The sequence below is a fragment of the Nomascus leucogenys genome, chromosome 3, assembly GCF_006542625.1.
Source record: "Nomascus leucogenys isolate Asia chromosome 3, Asia_NLE_v1, whole genome shotgun sequence".
NCBI classification, from domain to species: domain Eukaryota; kingdom Metazoa; phylum Chordata; class Mammalia; order Primates; family Hylobatidae; genus Nomascus; species Nomascus leucogenys.
The window spans coordinates 11,985,641-12,009,898 of NC_044383.1; the positions used below are offsets into that span (position 1 = coordinate 11,985,641).

Genomic DNA, 24,258 nt, shown 5'->3' on the forward strand with positions numbered 1-24,258 from the left:
TTTAGAAAAAGAATTCTCAGTTGTTTTCACTTGTCCTCCAAATCGCAGAATGTTCTTTCCCTTTTCAGCTCTTTGGTGTTGCTAAGAGACTGCCATTTTGGAGGAAAGGTAATTAAATTTTGATTTTAATTTAAAGACAGAGCAGGCGAGGTTATCCACGCTCCTTACATGAATGAAGCCTGAGAGCAGGAGACTGGCTGTTTCCAGATCAATACTGGGAACTCCGTGTGATTCGAGTCTCTTGGTGTTTGACTGCCAGAGAGAGGTGGCTTTGAAATGGCTCTTTGTGGCAAGTACTGCCTAACTTTTGGGGAGAAATGCTCAGGAGACCAGTGTGAGCCGGGAAACCAGCCACTCTGTGCTTGATTAATTTATAGGTGTAATTTAAGAGCCTGGTTCTCCTTCTGATCCCCGGGATGCATGTTTACTGAGCCTGTAGACATGAGGCCTCTCGGCTCGGTGGAGATTTTTTATGGCCTTTGCTATGTCAGAGCAAAAGTTGTAGATCTCTTATGAGCAAACATATTACCATGTCCAGAGGAGGACTGGCATGTTATAAAATTTCAATGGTCAATTAACAAAGATTTATTCTTTGTCACTCAGGTATTTTTTTCCTCTCTCTCTCCCTCAGTAATGACCTCTTGGAAGGAAGCAGGCTGGGCTTTCCTGCTGCAGTCTTTAGGTGGGTTATGGCTCCCAGCTACAGAGCAGGGCTTGACAGAGCCCATCCTGATATTTCAATTCTTAGCAGCTGGGCTTTCTGCTTTAGTAGAGTGGACACTTGAGAAAAGGGGGCGAGACCGAGAGTGAGAGAGAGAGAACGCTGGGAGAGAATGTATTTTTTAAAGCACTTCAGCCTGTGTTTACTACGCGTTTATTTGGTGGAACCTCATTCCAGCAGTGCAGCCAACTGTCCCGGCAGCAGTGGCCGCACCCTTTGGACTGCTTTCCATTCCGTCTTAATTTGGAATTCACACAGGCACCTTCCAATCACTCTTTTGAAGGTTCTCATCTTGTTCCAGGTCCATGCACTGTGCATTTGCAACCTGCTGAACCTCAGGACGTCTATTCTTAAATGCGTATATATATATAATTAAAATTACAGTAAACAGAGGAGCTACTCATCAGCCTGTTTTCCATGTGTTTATCTCACTCCCTTTGTGAAAAGGACAATCTGTTTTATATAATATCTGAGAGTTAAACATGCTAGAAGAGAACCTTGCCTAAAACTGTAAATCCTTCCTGTCCTTCCTGGTGGAGAAGATGTGATTTTTGTTATCACATGGAAGAAGAGACGAACTAGCACTGGGCTTTAGTCTCTCACCCAGAGATAATTCATCAAGGGATTCTTTTTATATCAGTTTGTTGCAAAAAAGTTGCAGACTTGAGGGGTTTGGTTTGCCCAGGGACCGGGGAGGTTCCTGGTGGGGAGAACACATGAGCTCTTGGGGGCATCGTCCCCTTTGTCTCTGCCGTAGTGCCCACTGGGCTAGGCCACGAAGGGGGCCCCCACTCTGCCCAGCCTGCATCCTCGTCCACCATCTGCACCCTGCCATCACCTCGGTTTTTCAGAAGTTAGGACAGGAGTCCAGGTGCTGTCCTTCACTTACTGTTCACTGTTTCTGAGGTTCTTATGGATTCCGAGGGGTGGTGGATCGCTGAAGGATTCGAGAGGAGGAGCGCAGGGTTCGGCAGATGCTGGCATCCTGGGCCCTTTTCCAAGACGTCCAGGCCTCCTTCTCCGACTTGTTTAAGGGCAGAGAATAAGGTTGCAAAGGAAATCAAAGCCTGATGTGGAGAAATGAAACATGAGACCTACTGACTTTTTAAAAACATTTTAAATAACATTCTCTAAGGTTTCATTTTATACTGAAGGCAGCTGTAATAAGTTTGGAAGACAGTGTAAGGTTTCTATTACAGAACAATCCTGCTTGCAGTTTTTCTACCAGAAGTGAGAAAGGGCGGAGGGGGAGTGGAGGTGGTTAAGAGGTTATTTTGTATAAGGTGAGAAAATTTGAAAAGATGAATTCAAGACTGCAAGCGTGTAACATTTGGTATGCTGTAATTTGCAAATGCAATAACATTAAACCATTGCAAACTTGGGGTGTGTGTGTGTGTGTGTGTGTGTGTGTGTGTGTGTGTATACATAGCCGGGATAGCATTGGAATAACTTAATAACTGGAGCTCAGCAGCACTTTGACCACAAGGAAAACAAGACTGCAGCTCTGTAGTGGGCCCTGCCAGTGTTGCCTCAGTGACTAAATTCCCTGCCGAAGCCTGGCGCGGGCCAGAGATGTCAGGCGGGATGAAAGCACTCATTGTTCACGGGGCATCATTATTTGGTACTGCATACACAATGTTTACTTGTGAAACGATTTATTAGAAACAAATATGTTTTAGAAAGAGGACTTGGTTTGAAACTCAGTTGATCTGGCTTATGACATTTAAGATTTTATTACCTTTGTTTCTAAGAATAGATATGTAGGCCTACTGTAAATATTTCTCTTAAAACGCACCCACACTACACACACACGTGCATGTGCAAGTACAAAACTGGAAAACGGAGCCAGGGCATGAGTTGATACTAAAGTTCCCATTTCTGTGTGAAGGAGTAAACCTTCTTACTATTTGCTAGGTGCATAGGATCATAGTTTGTGACCTTGTCTGGCAGGATCTAGCCCAGAGGACAGCTTCCCCTCGTGCTATGAAGTCTCTTGGTGGGAGGCCTGGTGAGGAGAGGAGTGTGTGTCTGTTCGTGCGCGGACTTAACTCTGTCCTTCCCACATGGATGAGGCCAGCTGGGATTAAACCAGACCTCGGTCACTGCCCGCTGCGGACAGGTCCCTGGGGTGTCCAGCCAGCTGCTAGGCCTGACCAGGAGGCTTGCTGGGGCCCATCCCTGGGTCATTGTATGAGCCAGAGAGCAAGGGTTTCACCTGACATCTGAAGGGACCCAGCTTTGAGATTTTCTACCCACAAACACCTGAAGTCTTAACTTCAGGCTCTTTGCTCAGCCTACATGGGCAATATAGGGGCAAATGAATGATTTCTTTACAGCTCCAGTATCCTTATCTTTATAATGTGAAAACATAGATGTCTGTAAAGTGATGGGAGATTCTGAAATGAAATGTGCTAAGAGTAACCACTGGCACTTTTTCTTTCTTTTTAAAGACCAGCAACAGGCTTATGCAGTAAAATCAATTTGCACATGGTCTGGCTCTTGTCCAACAAATTCCACTAGATGATATTTTAATCTGAAAGGCCCAATACAGGAAAATGTAGGTATCTATTGTTCTAATTTGCTGTTTCCAGCCTGGTGCACGGGGATTCTCAGGTACAGTGCAGAGACATCCTTGGTGTGCTGAGCTGGCTGGGTTCTCCTCATTTCCCTCAGTTGTTTTTTAACACCGGAGGTTAGGGTAGTAGTACCCACACCTAGGGGAGGAAGAGAGGGAGGAGGCTGGTAAGTGCAGGCCTGTCGGGATGGAGTTGTATTCATGAATGGACACATGATTGTGTTTTGTGTGGCTTTTGACAGATCTGTGTAGGAAGGTTCCAGTAAGTTTGTATGACAAGATCAGGTAGCAGTCTGGTGGTCATTTAATTCTTTTTGTTTTATTTCATTTTATTGTTGCAAGAATGCTAAGCATGAGAACTACCGTCTCAACTAAGTTTTTTTTTATCTTTTCTAAGATGGGGTCTCACTCTGTTGTCCAGGCTGGAGTGCAATGGCATGATCGTGGCTCACTGCAGCCTCAACTTCCTGGGCTCAAGCCATTCTCCCACCTCAGTCCCAAGTACCTGGGACTACAGGCATGCACCACCATGTCTGGCTAACTTTTTTTATTATTTGTAGAGATAGGGGTCTTGCTATGTTGCCCAGGCTGGTCTCACACTCCTGGCCTCAAGCAGTCCTCTTGTGTCCGCCTCCAAAGTTCTGGGATTATGCTCAAAGGCATGAGCCACTGCGCCTGGTCTTCAACTAAGTTTTCAGTATACAATACGTTGTTGTTGACTATAGGCATGATGCCGTGCAGCAGGTCTCTAGAGTTTGCTCATCTTGCTTGACTGAAACTTTATGCCCCTTGATTGCAACTCACCATTTCCTTCCCTGTCCCAGCCCCGGCAACCACTGTTCCACTCTTTGATGTTATGAATGCGATGAATTTAGATACCTCATATCAGTGGAGTCAGGCAGTATCTGTCTTTCTGTGACTGTCCTGTTTCACTTAGCATCATGGCTTCCACGTTGTCCCATATCACACCATTTCCTTCTTCTTCATGGCTGAATAGTATTCCGTTGTGTATATAGCCACATTGTAAAAATTAACCCTTTGGCAGGCCCTTAGATTGATTCCATTTCTTGGCTATTGTTAATGGTGCTGCAATGAATATAGGAGTGCAGATCCTGATTTCAGTTCTTTTAGATAAATAGAGAAGTGGGATTGCAGGATCTTAGGGTAGTTCTGTTTTTAATTTTTTGAGGAACCTCCATATTGTTTTCCATGGTGGCTGCATCATTTTATATTCCTGCCAACAGTGCACGGGGGTTCCAGTGTCTCCACATCCTTGCTGACACTTGTTGTTTTTTTTTTTCTTCCTCCCATCCTGACAGGTGTCGTGTGATAGCTCCTTGTGGTTTTGATTTGCATTTCTCTAATGATTAGTGACATTGAGAAACTTTTCATACACCTAGTGGCCATTTGTGTCTTGGAGAAATGCATAGTTAAGTCCTTAGCCCATTTTTCCATGGGTATTACTTAACACTTGAGGAGTCTCGTGTGGTTGCTAGCACACCTTGGCTTGATTGTCTCCGCAAAAGTTCTGCAGAGACCGCCTCTTAGTTGGAGAGAAGCCTTTCCAGGCATAAGATGAGAGGGCGTATTCTTTGTTGAGAACGTGTTCTCGAGGGAGAGAGAGGCAAGACAAGTGAAGCTAGGAAGTAATTTTGGGATACCATCTCTGCCCTTTTATAGGGCAGCCTAAAACATAGCCAGGAGTTGGAAACCAGCATCTCCTTATGTTTCATTCAGTGCCATATTGGAATAAGCTAAGAAACATCTACTTGTGCATTTAGTACCTGGCATAGAGTAACACCTGATATTCATCAAAGAGCTAAATGGGTGAGTAAAGAATGAATGAATGGAGTGAATTCCACAATAAAGGGATGAATCCCATTATTAATCAAATCTCTTCATAGCTTTGGGCTTTAGGCTTTAATTTTTAAAACAAAGGTTGGAAGTCTTCTCAGAGCATTACTTAGAAATGTATTGGAGCCGAGCGTGGTGGCTCACGTCTGTAATCCCAGCAATTTGGGAGGCCAAGGCAGGTGGATCGCTTGAGCGTAGGAGTTTGAGACCGGCCCGGGCAACATGATGAAATCTTCTCTCTATAAAAAATTTGAAAATCAGCTGGGCGTGGTGGCAGGTGCCTGTAGTCCCAGCTACGCAGGAGGCTGAGGTTGGAGAATCACCTGAGCCTGGGAGGCTGATGCTGCAGTGAGCCGTGATTATGCCACTGCACTCCAGCCTGGGCAATGAAGTGAGACCCCGTCTGAGAAAAGAAAAAAAAAATGTATCGGGAGACATGTGCCTATCAAAACCATATTTGGTATTCAGAGTGTCTTTAAAGTTAGTCTTGTCATTTGCCTGTGATGTTAAGCTTGTGGTTGAGGTGAGTCTTTGAGATTATCTCAAATAGGGTAAGTGAAGAAGCTTCCCTCCCCTACCATTTGTCACTTAGATTGTCAGAGTAGAATCTCTTCCCGTATTCATCAGGTGGCCGTGGACAGCCAGTAACCTGGGATGTAATAAGTTCTTCTCTCGATTTTCTAAATAAGTGTTCTTTTTACAAGGGTCGCACTCCAGCAGTCTCCTTTGAAGTCGTTTCTGTTATTCGTGGGGCCACGGTGTTATTTCAAAGGTGTCAGCCAGGAGGCCTGAGGCTTTTCTGGCACGAGTTCACGGACAGCCCTCTGGACAGCACAACTTATTTACTGGTCTCTCATTCTCCCATCCCTGCTCCTCCTTTCTTCCCTCTCTCCACCAGAGCGATCGCCTCACCGGCCCATCCTCCAAGCCGGACTGCCGGCAAATGCCTCCACAGTGGTCGGAGGAGACGTAGAGTTTGTCTGCAAGGTTTACAGTGATGCCCAGCCCCACATCCAGTGGATCAAGCACGTGGAAAAGAACGGCAGTAAATACGGGCCCGACGGGCTGCCCTACCTCAAGGTTCTCAAGGTGAGGACTTTCTGAATCTAAAGGTACCCACAACTGGGGCCTCCTTCATGGGTTTGGCCACGGGTTCTTTGATTTCCTGTTGGAGTTGAGAGAGGGTGATTCTCTTTTTTGACTAGCCAGCAGAGAGTATGCTAAGGAATTAACAGATCATTACGCTTGCTAGTAAAATTTCACAAGGGAACTATGGAGTAGGGGAAGAACTACTAAATTTGGAGAGAGAATAGTTCAGCTATTTATCAGCCCTGAGATCGCAGACATTTAGGCTTAGCTGTACCTCTATAGAAGTAGAGATCATGATACTGTCTCCCCGATAGGGCGGTTGTGCAGAATAAATGGGATGGAGTGGATGGAAAGAGCTTTGAAGGCTCAAGGCATTGTGCCAATGTTGATTGTTACCCTGATGTTGTTTTCCATTAATAGGGCATTAGGATCCAATTTTAGTAGCCACCTTTTAGAAACAATTTGGATTTTTTTTTTTTTTTTTTTTTAACAAAAACATAACAAAACCCTGACCTTTGAAATCCATTCAGAGGTGATTTAGACAATAAACTCTAGGTCATGTTTCTGCACCAGTGAAATGTTGAACAAGGAAAATATCTTTCCCTCCTTATTTCTTGTTTGCAAGCCCCCATTTTCATAGCATCTGCCTCTTTTTTAGATCTAGATTTGCTCTTCAGGAGACTGAGGACAGGGGCAGCTAAGTCTGTACAGCTGGTTCTTAACTCCTTGCCTACCACGCCTCCCATGTCTAGTTGCTCATAGAGGATGAATGTCCTTAAGAAGAGCATTCTTCCAGTAGAACCATAGGTGACCCAGCTAAGAACTTTCAGCCAATGAAGTGTTCTCACCAGCTAACAATTCCAAGGATCAAAGGCACTGGGAAAAGATGACCAACCTGGGGACCCACCCAACTTATCCAGTTAGCTATCGGTCACACCCTCCTGCCCTTCTCTGCACCAGGTCTTTCCATTGTCCACCACTGGACTGATTTTGTTCTTTAAAACCCACAGCCCTTTAATGCCGCTGTTTAGATGTAATGGAGTTTGTTTTCTTGCGGTGTGTTGGTGGTGGGACCATAGACAATGCTAAGACCTTCCTGGTTGGCCGTTATATTGTTCTCCTGTGTCTGTTCTAGCACTCGGGGATAAATAGTTCCAATGCAGAAGTGCTGGCTCTGTTCAATGTGACCGAGGCGGATGCTGGGGAATATATATGTAAGGTCTCCAATTATATAGGGCAGGCCAACCAGTCTGCCTGGCTCACTGTCCTGCCAAAACAGCAAGGTAACAATGCTTTCATTTTTGTCTTTTTTTAAAAAGAAAGCTGGATATAGAAGCTGAAAAGACTTGGTGCTTTGGGAGACTGCAGGCAGCTTATAGGATAACTCTTGTGGCCTTGGTATATTTATAATAATCTTTCTTCGGTGATGCAGCTGGTATGATGCCAGTAGCCATGGAAAAATGCCCACAACGTTCAAAGTGCTCGCTCCGATTTCTTCTAGAGATTAGCCTCCACCCCACCCAGTTTTTAAGTTGTTCCTTCTGGTTGATCTTGTTTAGGCTGCACATTTCCCATCATTACTGCACATTAACACCATTTAAAACACACGCTTCCATGCCTGTTTAATGCGGGGCATTTGAGTATCAGCAGAGTTTGTCTCCTTCTACTTCAAATTTTTAGGGAAATATTGGCATGATGCAATTTGTTCAACAAAGCATCATTTCTTTGGTTGCATACCTGATCCTTACGAGATGCTGTTCTTCACCTTGTTGCACCACGTTTGAGGGGAGTTCATCTTACTGAATGAATGTACTACTGGATGCCACTAAAGGCAAAAGGTTGACTATTTAAGTTTGTCATGACTCACATCCAAATGTTTATTAATAAAAAGAAAAAAAGCCCAGTTTTTTTGGTTACCAAGATGATGCTTGCTTCCATTTCTTTTTGTCAATGCTATGTAGGGCAAGATGGTATTGCAGAAGTAAACATAACCAGAGCCTGGTAACCAAGACAACCTTCCACCCTGATTGGTTGCCACAGGGCCAGGTGGATGGGTGAGGTGTCCATCTGGGCTTATTGCAATGTGTTGTCTTAAAACACAGCAATTTAGATAGAACTACCCTTTCCTCTTGGTGGGAGTCTGCAGCCAACAGGACCACAACCAGCTTGGCCTTCTGGGCACCATACTTTTGGAAAACCACCCCTAAATGCAAACCAAAGCACAGGCCAAGAGAACGGACCTCTGTGGGTTGATTTTTTCCATGCGTTTGATTGCGTGCATGTCTAGGAGGTGAAGCCGGTGTGGTGACGGGCCTGTGGAGGTGAGCTGGTCAGTGTTGCTCCGTGTCTCTTGGTTGCGGGCTTTGTGGATGGGCTGCAGTCGGAATCTCCCAGTGGCCAGCACCCCCTGAAGCCCCCGGTGCAACGCCTTGTGGTTCCACAGCCCCCTCCACAATCATTCCTGTGTCGTCTAGCCTTTTCTCTTGCTTCCCTTGTTTTCTAGGCCGCCGGTGTTAACACCACGGACAAAGAGATTGAGGTTCTCTATATTCGGAATGTAACTTTTGAGGACGCTGGGGAATATACGTGCTTGGCGGGTAATTCTATTGGGATATCCTTTCACTCTGCATGGTTGACAGTTCTGCCAGGTATATACTATTCTTTCTCTCTGGGTTTTTTTCCCTTTTCTTGGTTGATTGCTATAAAATTAACACAGCTTCTGTTATCAGAAATGGCCCCTTTTATCCTTGCATAAAGATATAAAAAATGTTAAAAATGATCCCTCAGGGATAAGAAAACTGCCTTGGAAATTCACACACAATGAGATCCCACACTCACAGTTATGATCAAGGGAAATTTCACCCTTAAAACCTGAAGGGATCTCATATTTTTAGTGAGTCATTGAGCCAATGTATAAATTAGCCCATCCCCCTTTCTCTTAAGGAAGAAGTTGACATTACTTTGTAAAATTCAAAGTAATTTATTTTCATTTCAAATTCCATTTTGCTAAAATCCTGTATGTGTTTTTATTGCTTTCATCCCACTTTGTATTTTTAACGAGCTATAAATAGAGGGATGTGTATGGAGGAGCCTGGGGAGCGGCACCTCTGAATGTCAGGTGCACAGAAGCAGTGTGTTGCCTACCTTGGGGATCGGTGGCTTGCTGCATGTTGCGATCGAATGGACTTTCGGTTTGCTTTCGTTGCAAAGCATGCTCCTGCCATCTTGGGCTTGATGTTATTTCTGCCTCACAGAGAAATAAACATCATTGCAGCCCTGTTGCCTAAACATTGCTGCTGTCTGAATCTTTAACCGACATCTCTATTCTAGTGAAACTTTCTTGAAATTAAACACTGTCCTCTCTGATGCATCTGCCTCTTTGTCATTTCCTTTGTGAAACTGCAGAGACTGTGGTTTGCTAGCTTATGATGTTCCACTCCAGTTATTAATTCCTTGTTTTTAGAGTACAGTGCCTACCTGCATGCTTATTTTACATCTAGTAAAAATAAAATAGATCGTTTCATTTTTGTGCTGTTGCTGCTGAGAGTTTTGACTATCTTGCAAGTATTTTTCTGATTAAAATGTATAAGCTTTCAATAATACCATTGCATCCGTTTTTCCTTTTGTTGCAAATCTGCTCTGTGAATATTTGCTTTGAAACAAAGAGACGTCTCTTATGTTGAAGCTTGCTTTTATTTGCAGTACTGCATTCTGTAGTGCCTAACTGGCACTTCTTAACCAGTTTGCCTGACAGTGCTAGCACTTAACTAAGAATGCAGTTTGAGAAAAACACTGTTTGGAAATACACTGCTTGTAGATGGATCATCGAGGACTAAGAAGAAGGCAGACATTGGAAGTTGATATTGATATAAAAATGTGCTAAATTAAGTAATTATATGTATACTCACACATAATACTTTTATGTTTTTTCTTTAAGAGAAAAGCTGTAGTGACATAACAGTATAACCAGATATGTATAAACTTAAAAGGTTATTAAGGAATATTATAAGCTTTAATGGTTCTATATTATAAGCAATTCAATCTGTGTATTTAATGCATTGGTTTGTTTATGGACTAGATGGTATTAAGGAATTCACCAAAACTTTTTCGGACCAGCCTACTAGATGAACATCAGTTTCATATGGAATTGTGTTCATCCAGGTTAAATTATCCTGTGGAGTCTTCCTTTGGAAGAGCCTACCCATGACTGAAGCATTGTCACTGTCTCCTTAGAAACAAAAGCGGGCATCGTTGATATTCCAGAATTTTTTATTTGGCTTGCATTCACAGACCATCATGAAAGATAATCCTTTCATTGTGGGTACAGTTGGTCGTCCTCCACTCAAGTGTCTAACAGAATGTGGCCTCATAGCCTGCCCTGTGCAACTGGGTGTCAGCCACTCACTGGATTGCAGGTGCCCACTGAGGCTAGAGACAGTGACTACCTGGGTCCTGGTGGTCAAATGGTGAACCCCTGGTTATTCATTTTCATTTGGGAGAGGCACTTGGCAGGCCTATGGCCCCTGCCATTCTGCAGGATTGAGTTTTTGGGAAGCTCACCTTGCCCTGAGAATGGTCGTCGCCTTTTGGTTCCTTTGGTTGTGCTATGATGCATCAGTCTGGTGTGCTAACTCTATGGCCTGCTTATCTGTTCCTCCTCCTGTGATCTGCAATCTAGCTCCTGGAAGAGAAAAGGAGATTACAGCTTCCCCAGACTACCTGGAGATAGCCATTTACTGCATAGGGGTCTTCTTAATCGCCTGTATGGTGGTAACAGTCATCCTGTGCCGAATGAAGAACACGACCAAGAAGCCAGACTTCAGCAGCCAGCCGGCTGTGCACAAGCTGACCAAGCGCATCCCCCTGCGGAGACAGGTAACAGAAAGTAGATAAAGAGTTTAAAGAAATTTACTCCTCCCCCATGACCCAGCCAGCTCATGGATCTTGCACTCTTGCTTTGATACCATCGACTTCTGTGAGCTTCCATGTGCGAGTGATTCTGGTGTGATGCTTGGCGGTCACCCAGTTAGTGTTTGGGGCTTGGAGAGTCTAGTCATGGTGCGTCGCTTGGATCAGTGGGGTCCAGTTCCAAGGGCAAGAAAGGACAATAGTGTCAGAATCAGAAAACCAATCAGCAGGACTAGAAATAACTGGAGGCAAATCCCCCTGTGTGTGTTTGATCAGACTCAAGTACAGCGGTCTCTTCGAAGCTTTAGCCACATTTGTGTCCTGTGATCTAATACCTTTTTTAAGATAAGCATGAACATTCGCTTGGGACTTATGCCACTAACAGGAAAGAGACTCTAAGTTCTCGGACTTATTTTTTAAAGTCAAGATCAGTATCTTATGCCCTGGGGGTGCATCTGAACTGTTTGATTTAAACTGGTGCACAATAACTTTCTACACGGAATTTTGGCTTAACCTCTTTGCAACTTACAATAGAATTGCTTGCATCTATTATGTCTCATTGTTAGTAGTTCACAGGTGTGGCTGTGGATTTATTGGTAGAATATTTGTATGGAACCAGCAGCAGATTGTTTTTAACCCGCAACTTGGTCTTTGGTGGTTGCTTTTTGCTTGGTTTAATTTTGCTTTGGGGGAGATGGGGCAAGATGGAGCCTCTGCTGTAAACCAAAGCCCTGCATAGGTCGGTGGGACAGGAAGTGCTGCAGCTCTTTTCTGCTTGTTCACAGAGATGGAAGCGGAAGGCAGATGTAGATGCAGAACGTTTACAAAAGCATTTGAAACTTGGTTCTGATAAAGGTTTCTTTTGAAATAGCAAGTAAAACAGCAAACTCATCGGCTCTATTTCAGTGTGTATTTTAGTAAAATATATGGGGTGCTTGTTAAAATTTCAGATTCCTTTGTCTCAGCCCCAGAGATTCTTGTTCAGTCATCTTGGATAAGGCCAGGAATCTGCATTTTACACAAGCCCTATGGTGATTTTAGAATGCACTTTGAGAAACTCCAGGTTAATCGCAGGCGTGCCTCTCCCGGGACTTCAGGTAGGAATGACATTTTCTGGACAAGGCATTAGGAAGGATTAGGAACCAGTTGGTCAGCAGTGGTTTTGGCATGGGTCTGGCTGTTCACAACCCAGCTCCAAACCCCCGGCTGAATGGGTCCTTGTTAACTTCTCTGAAGCCATGTTTCAAGCAGGTCTTTCTTTGTGGAGACGGAGGATAGAATTTAAAGTGTGTGTCAAGTGTAGGCGAATGACCAAATTGTGTTAAGAGCATGGAAAAAGGGGGCCTGTTGGGTCACGTCTGCCACCAAGAACGCTGTTGTCATTTTGAGTGACATGATTATCTTTCTTGGGGCCAGGAAAGCAAAGATGAGGCCAGTTGGCCAACCAGTTTCTAGAAGAGTCCAGTCCTGAGATAACTCTTACATGGTTTCTATTATTTTTTGTTTCTAATAGGGAAAAATGCTAACCTCTGGAGGCAACTTGTAATTTGGCATAGCTAGGCCACTGCCCCTTAGTTATCTCATCATCTTTTTTTCTGCAACTGTTAGAATGCTTTTCTTTTTACTTAATATAAAAGGGTAAGATGCCCTTAAAATCCCCCTGAATCAGCCACAGTCACTGTTTTCTTTCCCCAGTGCCAGCTGGCTTTTCTTCACTGTCCATCTAAGAAAACAGTCTGAGAAAAATAGTATTTGGAAATACACTGCTTGTGGATGTATCCTTGAGGACTAAGTAGAGGGAAGACATTGGAAGTTGACGTAAGAATGTTCTAAATTAAGTAATTATATGTATACTCACATGCAATACCATTTATATTTTTTCTTTAAGAGAATTCAGCCTGGCCGGGCGTGGTGGCTCACGCCTGTAATCCCAGCACTTTGGGAGGCTGAGGCGCGTGGATCACCCGAGGTCAGGAGTTCGAGACCATCCAGCCTGACTAACATGTTGAAACCTTGTCTCTACTAAAAGTACAAAAATTAGCTGGGTGTGGTGGTGCATGCCTGTAGTCCCAGCTGTTTGGGAGGCTGAGGCAGGAGAATCGCTTGAACCTGGGAGGTGGAGGTTGCAATGAACCAAGATCACACCATTGCACTCCAGCCTGGGCAACAAGAATGAAACTCCGTCTTTAAAAAAAAAAAAAAAAAAGAGAGAGAATTCAGCCTAAGTTGGCCCTTTTTCCTCTCTTCCGTGTGTTACCAGAGGGAACATCAGAGTTCCTTCCTCTTTTTCTTCCCTCCTTCCTTTATTTATTCATCATAATTTACTAAGTGCTGGGTATAAACCAGGTTACATGGAAGACACAGCCTGTCACATTCACCAGTGTTTCCAAGGTTATTTGATGGTAAATGCCTGTAATCCTAGCTCCACAGGAGGCTGAAGCGGGAGGATCCTTTGAACCCAGGAGTTCAAGACCAGCCTGAGCAACACAGCAAGACCCCAACTCAAAACAACAAAACAAAACCCAAAGTGGGAAAAAAAAGAAAATGTAAATTGCCTTGTGTTCAGTAGGGCCAAGGAGTATAACAGAAGCAGAGGAAACAGGGCAAATACCAGTTCCCTGGAAAAGTACATCTCTGCAAGATTAATATATTTGGGGGGAATGTTGACACACCTCAGCTCCTTCTGTATGTCCAAGTGGGGTACATTATTGGATCTTCACAAAGAATGTTTCATCAGTAAGCATGGCCCCTTTGGTAGAGAAAGAGATGCTTATCGGGTATCTGGATAAAAGAGGGTTATTGGACTGGAGCTGGAATGAAAAGCCCCAGAAGGGCCTGCAGATACGTTGATGACAGAGCAAATACCACAGGGATGCCAAGCATGCCTTTACCTGGCGACAGGTGAGCCTCTAATCAGATGTGTCAGGGATGGGTTGTTCCTAGGCATTTATGAGGCCACTTTTTATTCTGTGTTGGCCAGTCTCCTCTAGGACACAAGGATCACTCAATGTCTCCGTGGCCCTGACTCTCCCTCTCCAACACCCATACACACACAGTGTCTCACTCAGGTCCCTCAGTCCATCCTTGTTCTCTTTTTAGAACAAGAAAAGCTGGGTTTTTGTTCCTTCTGTGAGTTTTTCCTTCTTGGCATTTATTAATTTGCACTAGACTTACTGGTGTAACACAGACGTTTCAGTTTATGTTATTTTTTTGAGCAAAAATATTTTTTTCCAGTACCAAAGAAGAAATTCCTTGCAATCATTTCCTAGTAAGTGTGAATTTTTTGAGACTTTGTATGCACATGGCTTGAAGAAGGAGAAGCAACTTTTGGGTGGTGGAAGACAGATGGCAGGTGGCATCTCCCTGTGTCCTTTGATGGAGGCTCATGTCACATTCAGTGTCAGGGCTTGGGCACCGTGCCAGACACTGCTCACCCACTCCCACTCCTTTGGCACCCAGCGAGTTAAATGAGACCAACAACAGCCAGCCCAGAGAGGGGCATCTTTGTGAGCGTGTTGGTTCCTGGTACAGGTCTGCTGGACAGCCAGTGGCCAATGTGAAGCAGCCTGTGTGAGTTAAAGGGGGCAGCATCACTTTCTGTGTTTTCCACACATCAACTGGGTGGTGGGGGAAGGTGTAGGGGTGGGTGGAGGATGGAGTGCAGAGGAAACTGAGGATGCCTGTTTAGGAGACGTGCAGTGTTGCTGGATTTGCTGAATCAGTTTTACATCGAGCATGTCAGTTTCTTTCTCTGGGGCTTGAAGCTTCCATAGGGTGGGATGGAGATTTAACTGTCTTATGGTCAGCTCCGTCCAGGTAAATTCATCTCCTGTGCAGCTTACACCCTCTCTCACTGCCGTCAGCATGGTACAAGAGGCTGCAGGGTGTTTTGTTTTTTTTTCCAGGCTTTAGTTTCACCTTCTCAGCTGCTGATACAGGTGGGCTGAAAACCAGACAAAAATCAAGAGTAGGCTGGGTGCCGTGGCTCATGCCTGTAATCCCAGCACTTTGGGAGACCAAGACAGGCAGATCATCTGCAGTCAGGAGTTCTAGACCAGCCTGGCCAACATACAGTGAAACCCCGTCTCCACTAAAAAGTACAAAAATTAGCTGGGTGTGGTGGTGCATGCTTCATGTCTCAGCTGCTTGGGAAACTAAGGCAGGAGAATCACTAGAACCCAGGAGGTAGAGGTTGCAGTGAGCTGAGATTGCACCACTGCACTCCAGCCTTGGTGACAGTGATACTCTGTCTCACACAATAAAATAAAATAAAATAAAATAAATAATAAATCAAGGGCAGTGAAGGCTACCTCTTGTAACAATACTTTTGAGGCAAATGGCATGTTCCTGGGGACGTTAGGAATTAGGACCAAGATGAAGGGGGAGGAGCGGAGCGGGTGCCTCAGGGGAGGAATGTGTGACTCAGTAGCCAGTTCTCAGGTCCAGTGTTAGTGATCCTCAAACATATGCCAAATTCCGGGAAGGGGGATGGATGTTCTACTCCTAGAAGCTCGTTTACTGCCTGGCAGCTGAACATCATGATCTGGGAATATTCTCTGTATTTTGGTCAATCAGGTGGTCTAAACCTTACCGGCTCCAGAAAACATTTGGGTAATTAGAGTGGTCACGGATGACTTAACTGGAATCTGCCCTTTTATGTGGGCACCTCGCCCTCCCTGCCCCTATTTCGCTGCTTCCTTTTCTCGTCTCTCAGCCTCCAAAGGACATGACAGTTTGCCCAAGATCTGACCTGGATCTTGGCTGATGCGATCTCTCGAGCAGAGCCAGCGCATCTGGGGCTGGTGCCTCATGGCTCTGATAGGTTTACTCAGAGTCCCAGGGAAAGGCCTGCAGGAGGCAGAGACTCGCTACAGGAGAAAAGTGAGTGTCTGATGAACTGCCTTGCCTAATTACCTAAATTTTGTTATGGAGGAATTAAAAATGCAACTTCAGAAGCCTTTGAAGCTTTATCTCAGGCACCCAGCTTGCAGTGGTGAAAGCATTTTGTTTGGCCATAGGGGAGTGGTGGGCAAGGCTTATATTAAAGCAGAAGTATGTTAATGCCAGCCTCGTGTTCTGGTGGGGGAAGGTGGTTTACAGCCTAAGAGTCACAGGGCCTGTTTGGCAGGCTGTGGTCCAAGTGTGTTTGTCAGTCCTGGGGAATAAACACACAAGTATTAATTCATCTCTTCTCCCTGGAACATCTTTGCTTCTGCTTGCTCTGTTCTCTGAGAAATCCCCTCTAGTTGGTACATTTAATTCACTATAAAGAGATAACACTGTTAGACCGGGCGCAGTGGCCCACACCTGTAATCCCAGCACTTTGGGAGGCCAACGTAGGTGGATCATGTGAGGTCAGGAGTTCAAGACCAGCCTGACCAGCATGATGAAACCATGTGTCTACTAAAAATACAAAATTAGCTGGGCGTGCTGGTACATGCCTGTAATCCCAGCTACTTGGGAGGCTGAGGAAGGAGAATCACTTGAACCCAGGAGGCGGGAGTTGCAGTGAGCCAAGATCGTGCCTGGATAATGAGAGTGAAACTCTGTCTCAAACAAAAAAAAAGAAAAGAAAAAGATAACATTGTTTCTTGGTGGCCCTTTAAAAAGAAAGGAAAAAAAACACTTCCTCACTTAATCTCCCATATGTACTATGGAAATGTACGAAAAGCACATTTACTTAAAAGCTTGACTTACGGCACATGCTAGAGAGATTCCAGAAAGTGAGGAAATGGAATTGGAGTCTGTGAAAATACATGCTCAAAAAAAAAATGCCTGCCAAGATTCGGGAGTGGGAAAACAGTTTACTAGAGTGTTCATGTTGATTGTTTATAAGTAACTCACTTATCACTAACAAGGGAATATATTAAAATTGGTTAGGAAGGAAACTCTGGAATTGAAGTTTCTAGGTAGGAAGTGAAGAGTAAGGAAGATTATGATTTTGTGCAAAAGAAAAGATAATTTAATAGTGCTAAAGAAGTAGAAGGATTTCAGAGATGAGCAGTGGGAGTTATTTGAGGGTCCTGATTCAGAGGAAAGACGCCCAGTAAAACATGGAGTCCCACAGGGGAATGGCCTGCCCGGGATCGGGCCAAGCCCCCAACACAGGCTCGCTCTTGGAGTCGAAGGGAATGAAGAGAAAGCCAGCCGTATTTTATAGCCCCTGAGGGGATTTTAAAAGCATAGTAAAAATGCATGGAGGTAAAATTAAGATATACCTCGGTAGACAGAGCAATCAAATTCTATAGTTTCTTAGACTTTGCACGTTTTCTTACCCTTTTCCCCCCTTTCGTGTTCTTATAAAAGTATTTTCCAGGTTTGTACATTTAATCTGAATCTCCATACTTCATCTGAACAAAATTCCCATAAGTCATCCTTGTAAACCTCATTTTTTAAATTCTAATAATAATGACACTAAAGTTGATAAAGGTTTTCTTATTTATTTATTTTTAGGCTTTCCATTTGAAAAGCTGTCACATGAAAATCTTCTCGAGACAGTCTGTTTGGGGGATGGTGTAGATACATGTGAACTTTTGCCAGGGGTTTGTGGATGCAGATTCCTTTGGGGTCATGGGTGAGCCATAGAGGGGTGAACTTCAGACTGAATGTTAAATTTTTCTCTTCTGAGGTAAGCCCTAAGCCGTATTTGTCATTAGGACCCTCTTACTGTCCAGTTTGCCTACTGCCCTGAGGTGATTCCCTGACTCCTGGATTCCTCATCTCCTGCTTGCTAGAACCCCAGCCCATCCTGGCAGTGGGCAGAGGGCCTCATGTAGCAAATCAGACTTGCCCACTAAGGCGTATCTTCTGCAGTCAGCCCTTAACGTCACTGGGTTATCTTCCTGGTTGTGCACAGTTTGACAGTACAGTCGTCCCTTGACATGCGTTGGGGATTGGTTCTGACAACCCCGAATATACCAAAATCTGTGGGTGCCCGAGACCTTTATTTAAAATGGTGTAGTATTTGCATATAAACTGTGTACATCCTCTCGTATACTTAGTCATTTCTAGTCATCCCTGTAATAACTAACACGTTGTAAACGCTATGTAAATAGTTGTTATACTGTATTGCTTTTTATTTGTATTTTTGAACTGTTGTATTGGTTATTTTTTATTAGTTATCTTTCAAATATTTTTGATCTCTGATTGGTTGAAGCCATGAACGCAGAACCCACAGATATGGAGGACTGACTGTATCTTACACACAGAACCACCCTGGGCTCCAAACGCTCCAAGTTACCCAGAGAGAAGTGCCTTTGTCTGTTCTCTTAGATCTGGGCAGCAAATGATTCTAAAGGGACTAAGAGAAAATACTGCAGTGTTGGTCTGAGCTCTTAGTGCCAGGCCTAGCATTAAGCACTTCATCAGTTTTCTTTTTTCCCTCCTCATTTTATCGTCACATTAATGCTATGCAGTTAGACCTGTTCCTGTCTCCTGTTTTCGTTTTTGAGACGGGGTCTTGCTCTGTCGCCCAGGATGCAGTGCAGTGGCACCATCTCGGCTCACCGCAACCTCTGCCTTCCAGGTTCAAGCAATTCTTCTGCCTCAGCCTCCCCAGTAGCTGGGATTACAGGCGTGCACCACCACGCCCAGCTAACTTTTCTATTTTTAGTAGAGACAGTGTTTCACCGTGTTGGTCAGGCTGGTCTCAAACTCCTGACCTCAGAAGATCTGCCTGCCTTGGCTTCCCAAAGTGCTGGGATTACAGGTGTGAGACACTGTGCCCGGCCCCTGTCTTGTTTTTAACGTGAGAAAACCCAGGTCTAGAAAGGTGAAGTGATTTCCCAAAGCTCACATAGTGAGTGAGTGCTGAAACTGGGATGGGGACCCTGACAATCTGACCGCACAGTCCCATGTTGTTGCAGCTGGTCAGGATGCAGCCTGCCTGATGCGGGGCCTCACGTTATGAATGATGAGCACAGGAAGGGCAGCAACGAGATTGGCTGCTGCCCACCTCGAAGGATGCAGAGATGCCACAAAACCTAGCCTGGTAGCAGAAGGAAGGGCTGAAAGCAATGATCTTGTAACTTTTCACTCATTTTAGAAGTCAGCATATTTCAAGCATATGCCCTTCGTTTTCTTTTCCCTTGTTCATGCCTCAGCTCAGATCCTTATTATTCTAAAAACTATTTTTGTTAAATAAAGTACTTCTTCTGGAACATAAAAGAATTACATATACATAGTCATAAAATCCAAATGGTCTAGAAAGTTCTGAAATAAAATGTATTTTCTACCCCCTCTCTCAACTCCTAATCTCTCTCCCCAAAGGTGATCACTGCTAAGTCTCTTATATATCCTTCCAGAAACTTTTAAGTGCCCTTGTTCTCATACCTCGCTGTGGGACAGCTGCCTTCTCCACATCCTATTCTGTGAGCCTCACTGATGAGAGCAGTGATTTTCAGGGAGGAGGCACAGAAGCCCAGCTGTGCCTCTTCCTCTGCTGGGTGTTAACGTCATCCGGGACTGCGGTCCCCAGCAATTGCTTAATCGGTTCCCACTCCTCTATTGATTGCAGCTCCCTATGCACCCCATAGTGGAATCCTGGAAACTGGTATCCAGTGATGAGGGGCTACGCTGCAGGCCATGCAGAGAGTGTTCTGGCTGCACAACCTGCCAGACCCTGGCCATTTGCGGAAATTGTCTCATTGCTAGGCCGCTTCTTTTTTTTTTTTTTTTTTTTTTGAGACGGAGTCTTGCTCTGTTGCCCAAGCTGGAGTGCTGTGGTGCAATCTCAGTTCACTGCAACCTCTGCCTCCTGGGTTCAAGTGATTCTCCTGCCTCAGCCTCCCGAGTAGCTGGGATTACAGGCGCCTACCACCACAACCAACTCATTTTTTCATTTTTAGTAGAGATAGGGTTTCACCATGTTGGCCAGGCTGGTCTCAAACTCCTGACCTCAGTGATCTGCCTGCTTCAGCCTCCCAAAGTGTTGAGATTACGGGCGTGAGCCACTGCGCCTGGCCGGCCGGTTCTTACTAGTTTGGCTGGAGCTTCTTGCCCATGATATCCTCAAGCATAAGTTCCCCCTGCAATGAGTGGTGATTTTTGCCTGTTCATGGGGAAGAACTTTCAGAAGACCTTCGTAGTCTTGAAAACACCGGCATACTTAGGCATCCATAGCACACGGCCCTGATGCAGAATGAATCAGGAGGACAGAAAGATTTGGGGAAGCATCCATCATTGGCTCTTAAACCCGCTCCTAAATCTTCCTGAGCTCTGTAGATGGAGCTTGAGATGCTCCTGTGGACCAATGCAACCTGGAAGTCTTGATGTTCTCTGAAAGTTCCCGGCTTCTGATGTGTCCTGCAGACGAGGTCAGCTCACTACAGTGAGGTTCGATACCACATGGCGGGGACTTTAAAGTTGTCTGTTTCACCCAGGGTGGGGTTCGTGCCTAGTTTGCGACCTCAGTGGGGAGCAGGACGGATTCCACAGGAGCACCCACATTTACCTTCTTGTCTTTTCCCTCTTGCTTCTGCCATTTGCTTGTGCAACTCAGACACTTGGGTGTGAGGATCTCAGCTCCACAATTAATGATTCTTTAGTTCCCTTTTTTAAAACATTTTTACCATACAATGAATAAATGTTGCTCATACTATCTGCATAATGAAGTTTAGGAATAACTGCCCCCTGCCAAAAGATTGAACAGAAGGCTCAGGAAGTGCTCATGTATGTTTTAAAAAGATAATAGGAATTCTATGTGAAAAATGGCCCACTTCTTTATTTTAATACTGAAAACAACTTCCTAATCCGAAAGTGATTTTCTTCCCCTAATCTATTCTTGGGCATCTTCTTGAATTTCCAGCCTGCTTTGAGGGAAGTCTGGGTTTACAAAGGCGAGATTCAAAGCTTTTCGAACAGGACAGGTCCTCTGGTTCCCTGTGAGAAGAGCCCAGGACCCACCCTGTGAAAGTTCGTCCCACCTAAATTTGTTCATCTGGACTCGGTCTTTGCCAGTGTGATTGAAGGTGTTGGTAAGCACATCCAGGAGTACTATCCACCTGGGCAGTCACGCAGGAGACAGAGCCCAGGGTGGGCTAGTTGGCTGCTTGGAGATGGATCATGGTTAATTTCACATTCTTGTTCTCTTGGGCCAAAGTCTGGTTCATGGTTTAGAATAAGACAGTGTTCAAGCAGCCTGTGGTCAGACTAAGATTGCGTAGTCCCCCTCAGAAGTGGCCTTCCAGTGTGCTCTGCATGAGTCTTTTTTTCCCATAGAAACCAGCCAAAGGACAATGATATATTTAAGAAATAATCATTTTATCAGACACACTGAAATGGATCAGGATAAACAAGAAAGTAACTTGGTGGAGCCCTGTGTACTGCCAGGTGGCAGAGGAGTTCTCTTGTGTGGTTATGAGAAAAGGTGTATTTTCTTTCCGTCGATGCTTCATCCCACATGTTTAGTGCACTGATTTCTGAAACCGAAGACAAGAGGCAGCCCGTTTCCACTGAATGGCCTGGCCATCAATAAGTTTCCAGAAGGACTGGGGAGAAACAAAGAATGGCCCCCAGTGCTGGGGTCTTGGGTTATTTTGAGTTAAAGGGACTCAGAGCTGCTGAATGTGTTCCACATTCAAGTCCTAGAACTCTTTCCTTGAGATATTCCACTTTACATTTCCAAAGACAGAGGAAATATGGAAGAGCCAATTTCCTAAAAGTGTTCATAGAATTTCATGAGCACAGCATTGATCCGTGATCTGGGTGGTCTGAGAGGAGATCCATTATCTAGGGCTCCAGCACAGGTGCAGGTACAACCATAAAGGCACTAATGAAGCCAGAGAGGACTGTCTGCATGTCCTCAAGTGACTCTCTGGAGGAATTAGGACAGAAAGAAAACTTACATTGTGATCAGATGCTGTAGAAAAATTTCATAGAAAACCTGAACATAGGAACATACAATTTGGATGAAATCTAGTACTGCATAGACTGGAGGGCAGAGGAGTTGGATTCCAGTGGTTTTCTAATTTGGTTTCTGACTTCTGCCAGCCCCCAACCCATTCCTTTCTAAGATTCGATACTCTGGCTGGGCTCTGGCTGACTTCCAGCCTTCTCAGGTAGAGCCAGGATTACATCTGTGTCTTTGCGTTTTGCATCCAGGTTTCGGCTGAGTCCAGCTCCTCCATGAACTCCAATACCCCGCTGGTGAGGATAACAACACGCCTCTCTTCGACGGCAGACACCCCCATGCTGGCAGGGGTCTCCGAGTATGAACTTCCAGAGGACCCAAAATGGGAGTTTCCAAGAGATAAGTGAGTACTTCTCTTGGCCATGTCCCAGGATGGAGACTCAGCTATAAATGGGGATATTGGATTAACATTTTCTTTTTATGACCCTTAGCCACAAAGGTCTTGCTGTGATAATGTCAGCAGGAGTAAGATTGTATTTCTAAATAACCAACTCCTGGAAAAGAAAAGAATGGATTTAAAAAAAAAAATAGCTCCTTTAAGCAGAGCTACTTGCCCCTGGCTGGTCCCCAAAGAAGATGGCATCTGGTTATCATTTTTTAAGTGTCTGGGCAATTCAGACTCCGTCAAATGGAATAAAAGTAGAATTATCCAATTTATAAAACAGATCTGACATTCCAGCTTTTGGTTACTAGAACAAGACTGTTCTGTGTTCACTTCTGTGGAGAAATTAGACGCAGAATATAAATGGCCTTAAGGACCTCTACCCAATGTTGCTGTTCTCATTGGTTATTAATGTCATATTGGGCTGAAGAGCTTCAAATATGGTACCACCATATCTGTGGTCCATAATATTTTCCTTGTTGGATGATACAGAGGTGTGCCAATCAGATGTTTAGTCAAAATGTGGCCACCTGGGTGTTGTTGGGGCTGTGTATCTCTTGGTCTCGCTTGAACTCCATCTGCTGGAGCTCTGTTGGGCTGCATTTGAATCCTGGCTTTGCCAGACAGTGGCTGGGCAACCTCGGGTGAGGCACCTGATTCTCTGAAGTTCATTCTCATAAAACGAGGGTGGTGGTTCAGACCTCCCCAGGACTGAGCAGAGTTCTTGGCTTGTGCGAGTTTTCCTTTCATTTCTCTTCACGTGGTGGTAACCTGGGAGCTCTGAACTGCAAACCTCAGCAGGATCATTGTGTGGGGCATGGAGTCAGTGGGCAAAATTTGAGCTACTAGCCCTTGTCCTCTAGGCAGGGACCGACCCCCAGATCCTACTTCTGAAAGGAAGCGCAGTGGTCGTTGTAGGGCTTTCCGCTCACTTCTGGGGTACTTTTTGTAGTAACAGCTTGAGAGTTTGGGAAGGTGGAAATGCTGACTACTTCTGCATCACATACACGGGAATAAGCTCTTGACTTGCTTATGAGCAGCTACCCTGTTTGCCTTGAGATTTTCGGTAGCTCCTGAGATCATATACACTTCTCATGTATACATATGCACATTTGGAAATGCAAAGATTAGCTTTTCCAGAGACTGATCTGATGAGCTCTATTTGGAAGGGAGAGGAAGCTTATGTGGCTGGCACTTCTGATTTTGATTCACGTGATGTCACATCACTTTTGTTTCACAACTGCCAATTTAGAGATGTGTACCATTAGCTAGGACTGAATAATTTTATAGATATTATTTGGTTAGAGTGTTAATGGAAGTAATTTCCAGTTGATTTGTATACTGTAGTGAAAAGACCACTCACTCATTTACTTATTCATTCACTCAAGGCGTGTTAATTGGACATTTACTGGTGGGGCACCAGAGAAAACATAAAGAATGGTTTCTTTACCTGTAGGATGTGGAGAAATGGATGTTTCTTGTGAACTCCACCAGCCCTAGTTTGTGTGTGATTATATACACAGATAGGTTCACGTGCACATTCCTATATATATGACTGAATTGGGGAGTTGTGATCATATTTTAAGAAATTGCAGCTTTCGGGTTTAGTCCATAGTTTTTGCCACCTGTGACACCGCAGTCAACAGTGGAAGTCTGTATGTGCCCAACTGTTACCTCCCACCCGGGGTACCCTGAGTGTGGAAAATCTGAGTGCTAAACATTTCAAAACAGTGTTTAGCGCAAACGTAGGTGGAACAGATTTCCAATGAATGAAGCCTATTTAGAAGCAGTTTATTAGATCGGAGACAGAAGTTATACAA

At 44.6% G+C, this 24,258-nt stretch overlaps 1 protein-coding gene across 11 annotated transcripts in view; it reads left to right on the plus strand.

The window, feature by feature from the left end:
* The window catches only part of FGFR2 (fibroblast growth factor receptor 2), a 121,643-nt gene that overhangs the window by 73,408 nt on the left and 23,977 nt on the right, over window positions 1-24,258 (plus strand). For 7 of the 11 annotated variants that reach the window (XM_030806170.1, XM_030806197.1, XM_030806205.1 and 4 more), the window contains 4 exons: window positions 6,049-6,239; window positions 8,743-8,887; window positions 10,918-11,120; window positions 22,248-22,399. In XM_030806170.1, the coding sequence (XP_030662030.1) occupies window positions 6,049-6,239; window positions 8,743-8,887; window positions 10,918-11,120; window positions 22,248-22,399 (691 nt within the window). The remainder of the gene's footprint in view (window positions 1-6,048; window positions 6,240-8,742; window positions 8,888-10,917; window positions 11,121-22,247; window positions 22,400-24,258) is intronic. The other 4 variants (XM_030806181.1, XM_030806203.1, XM_030806209.1 and 1 more) reach the window with 1 other exon arrangement.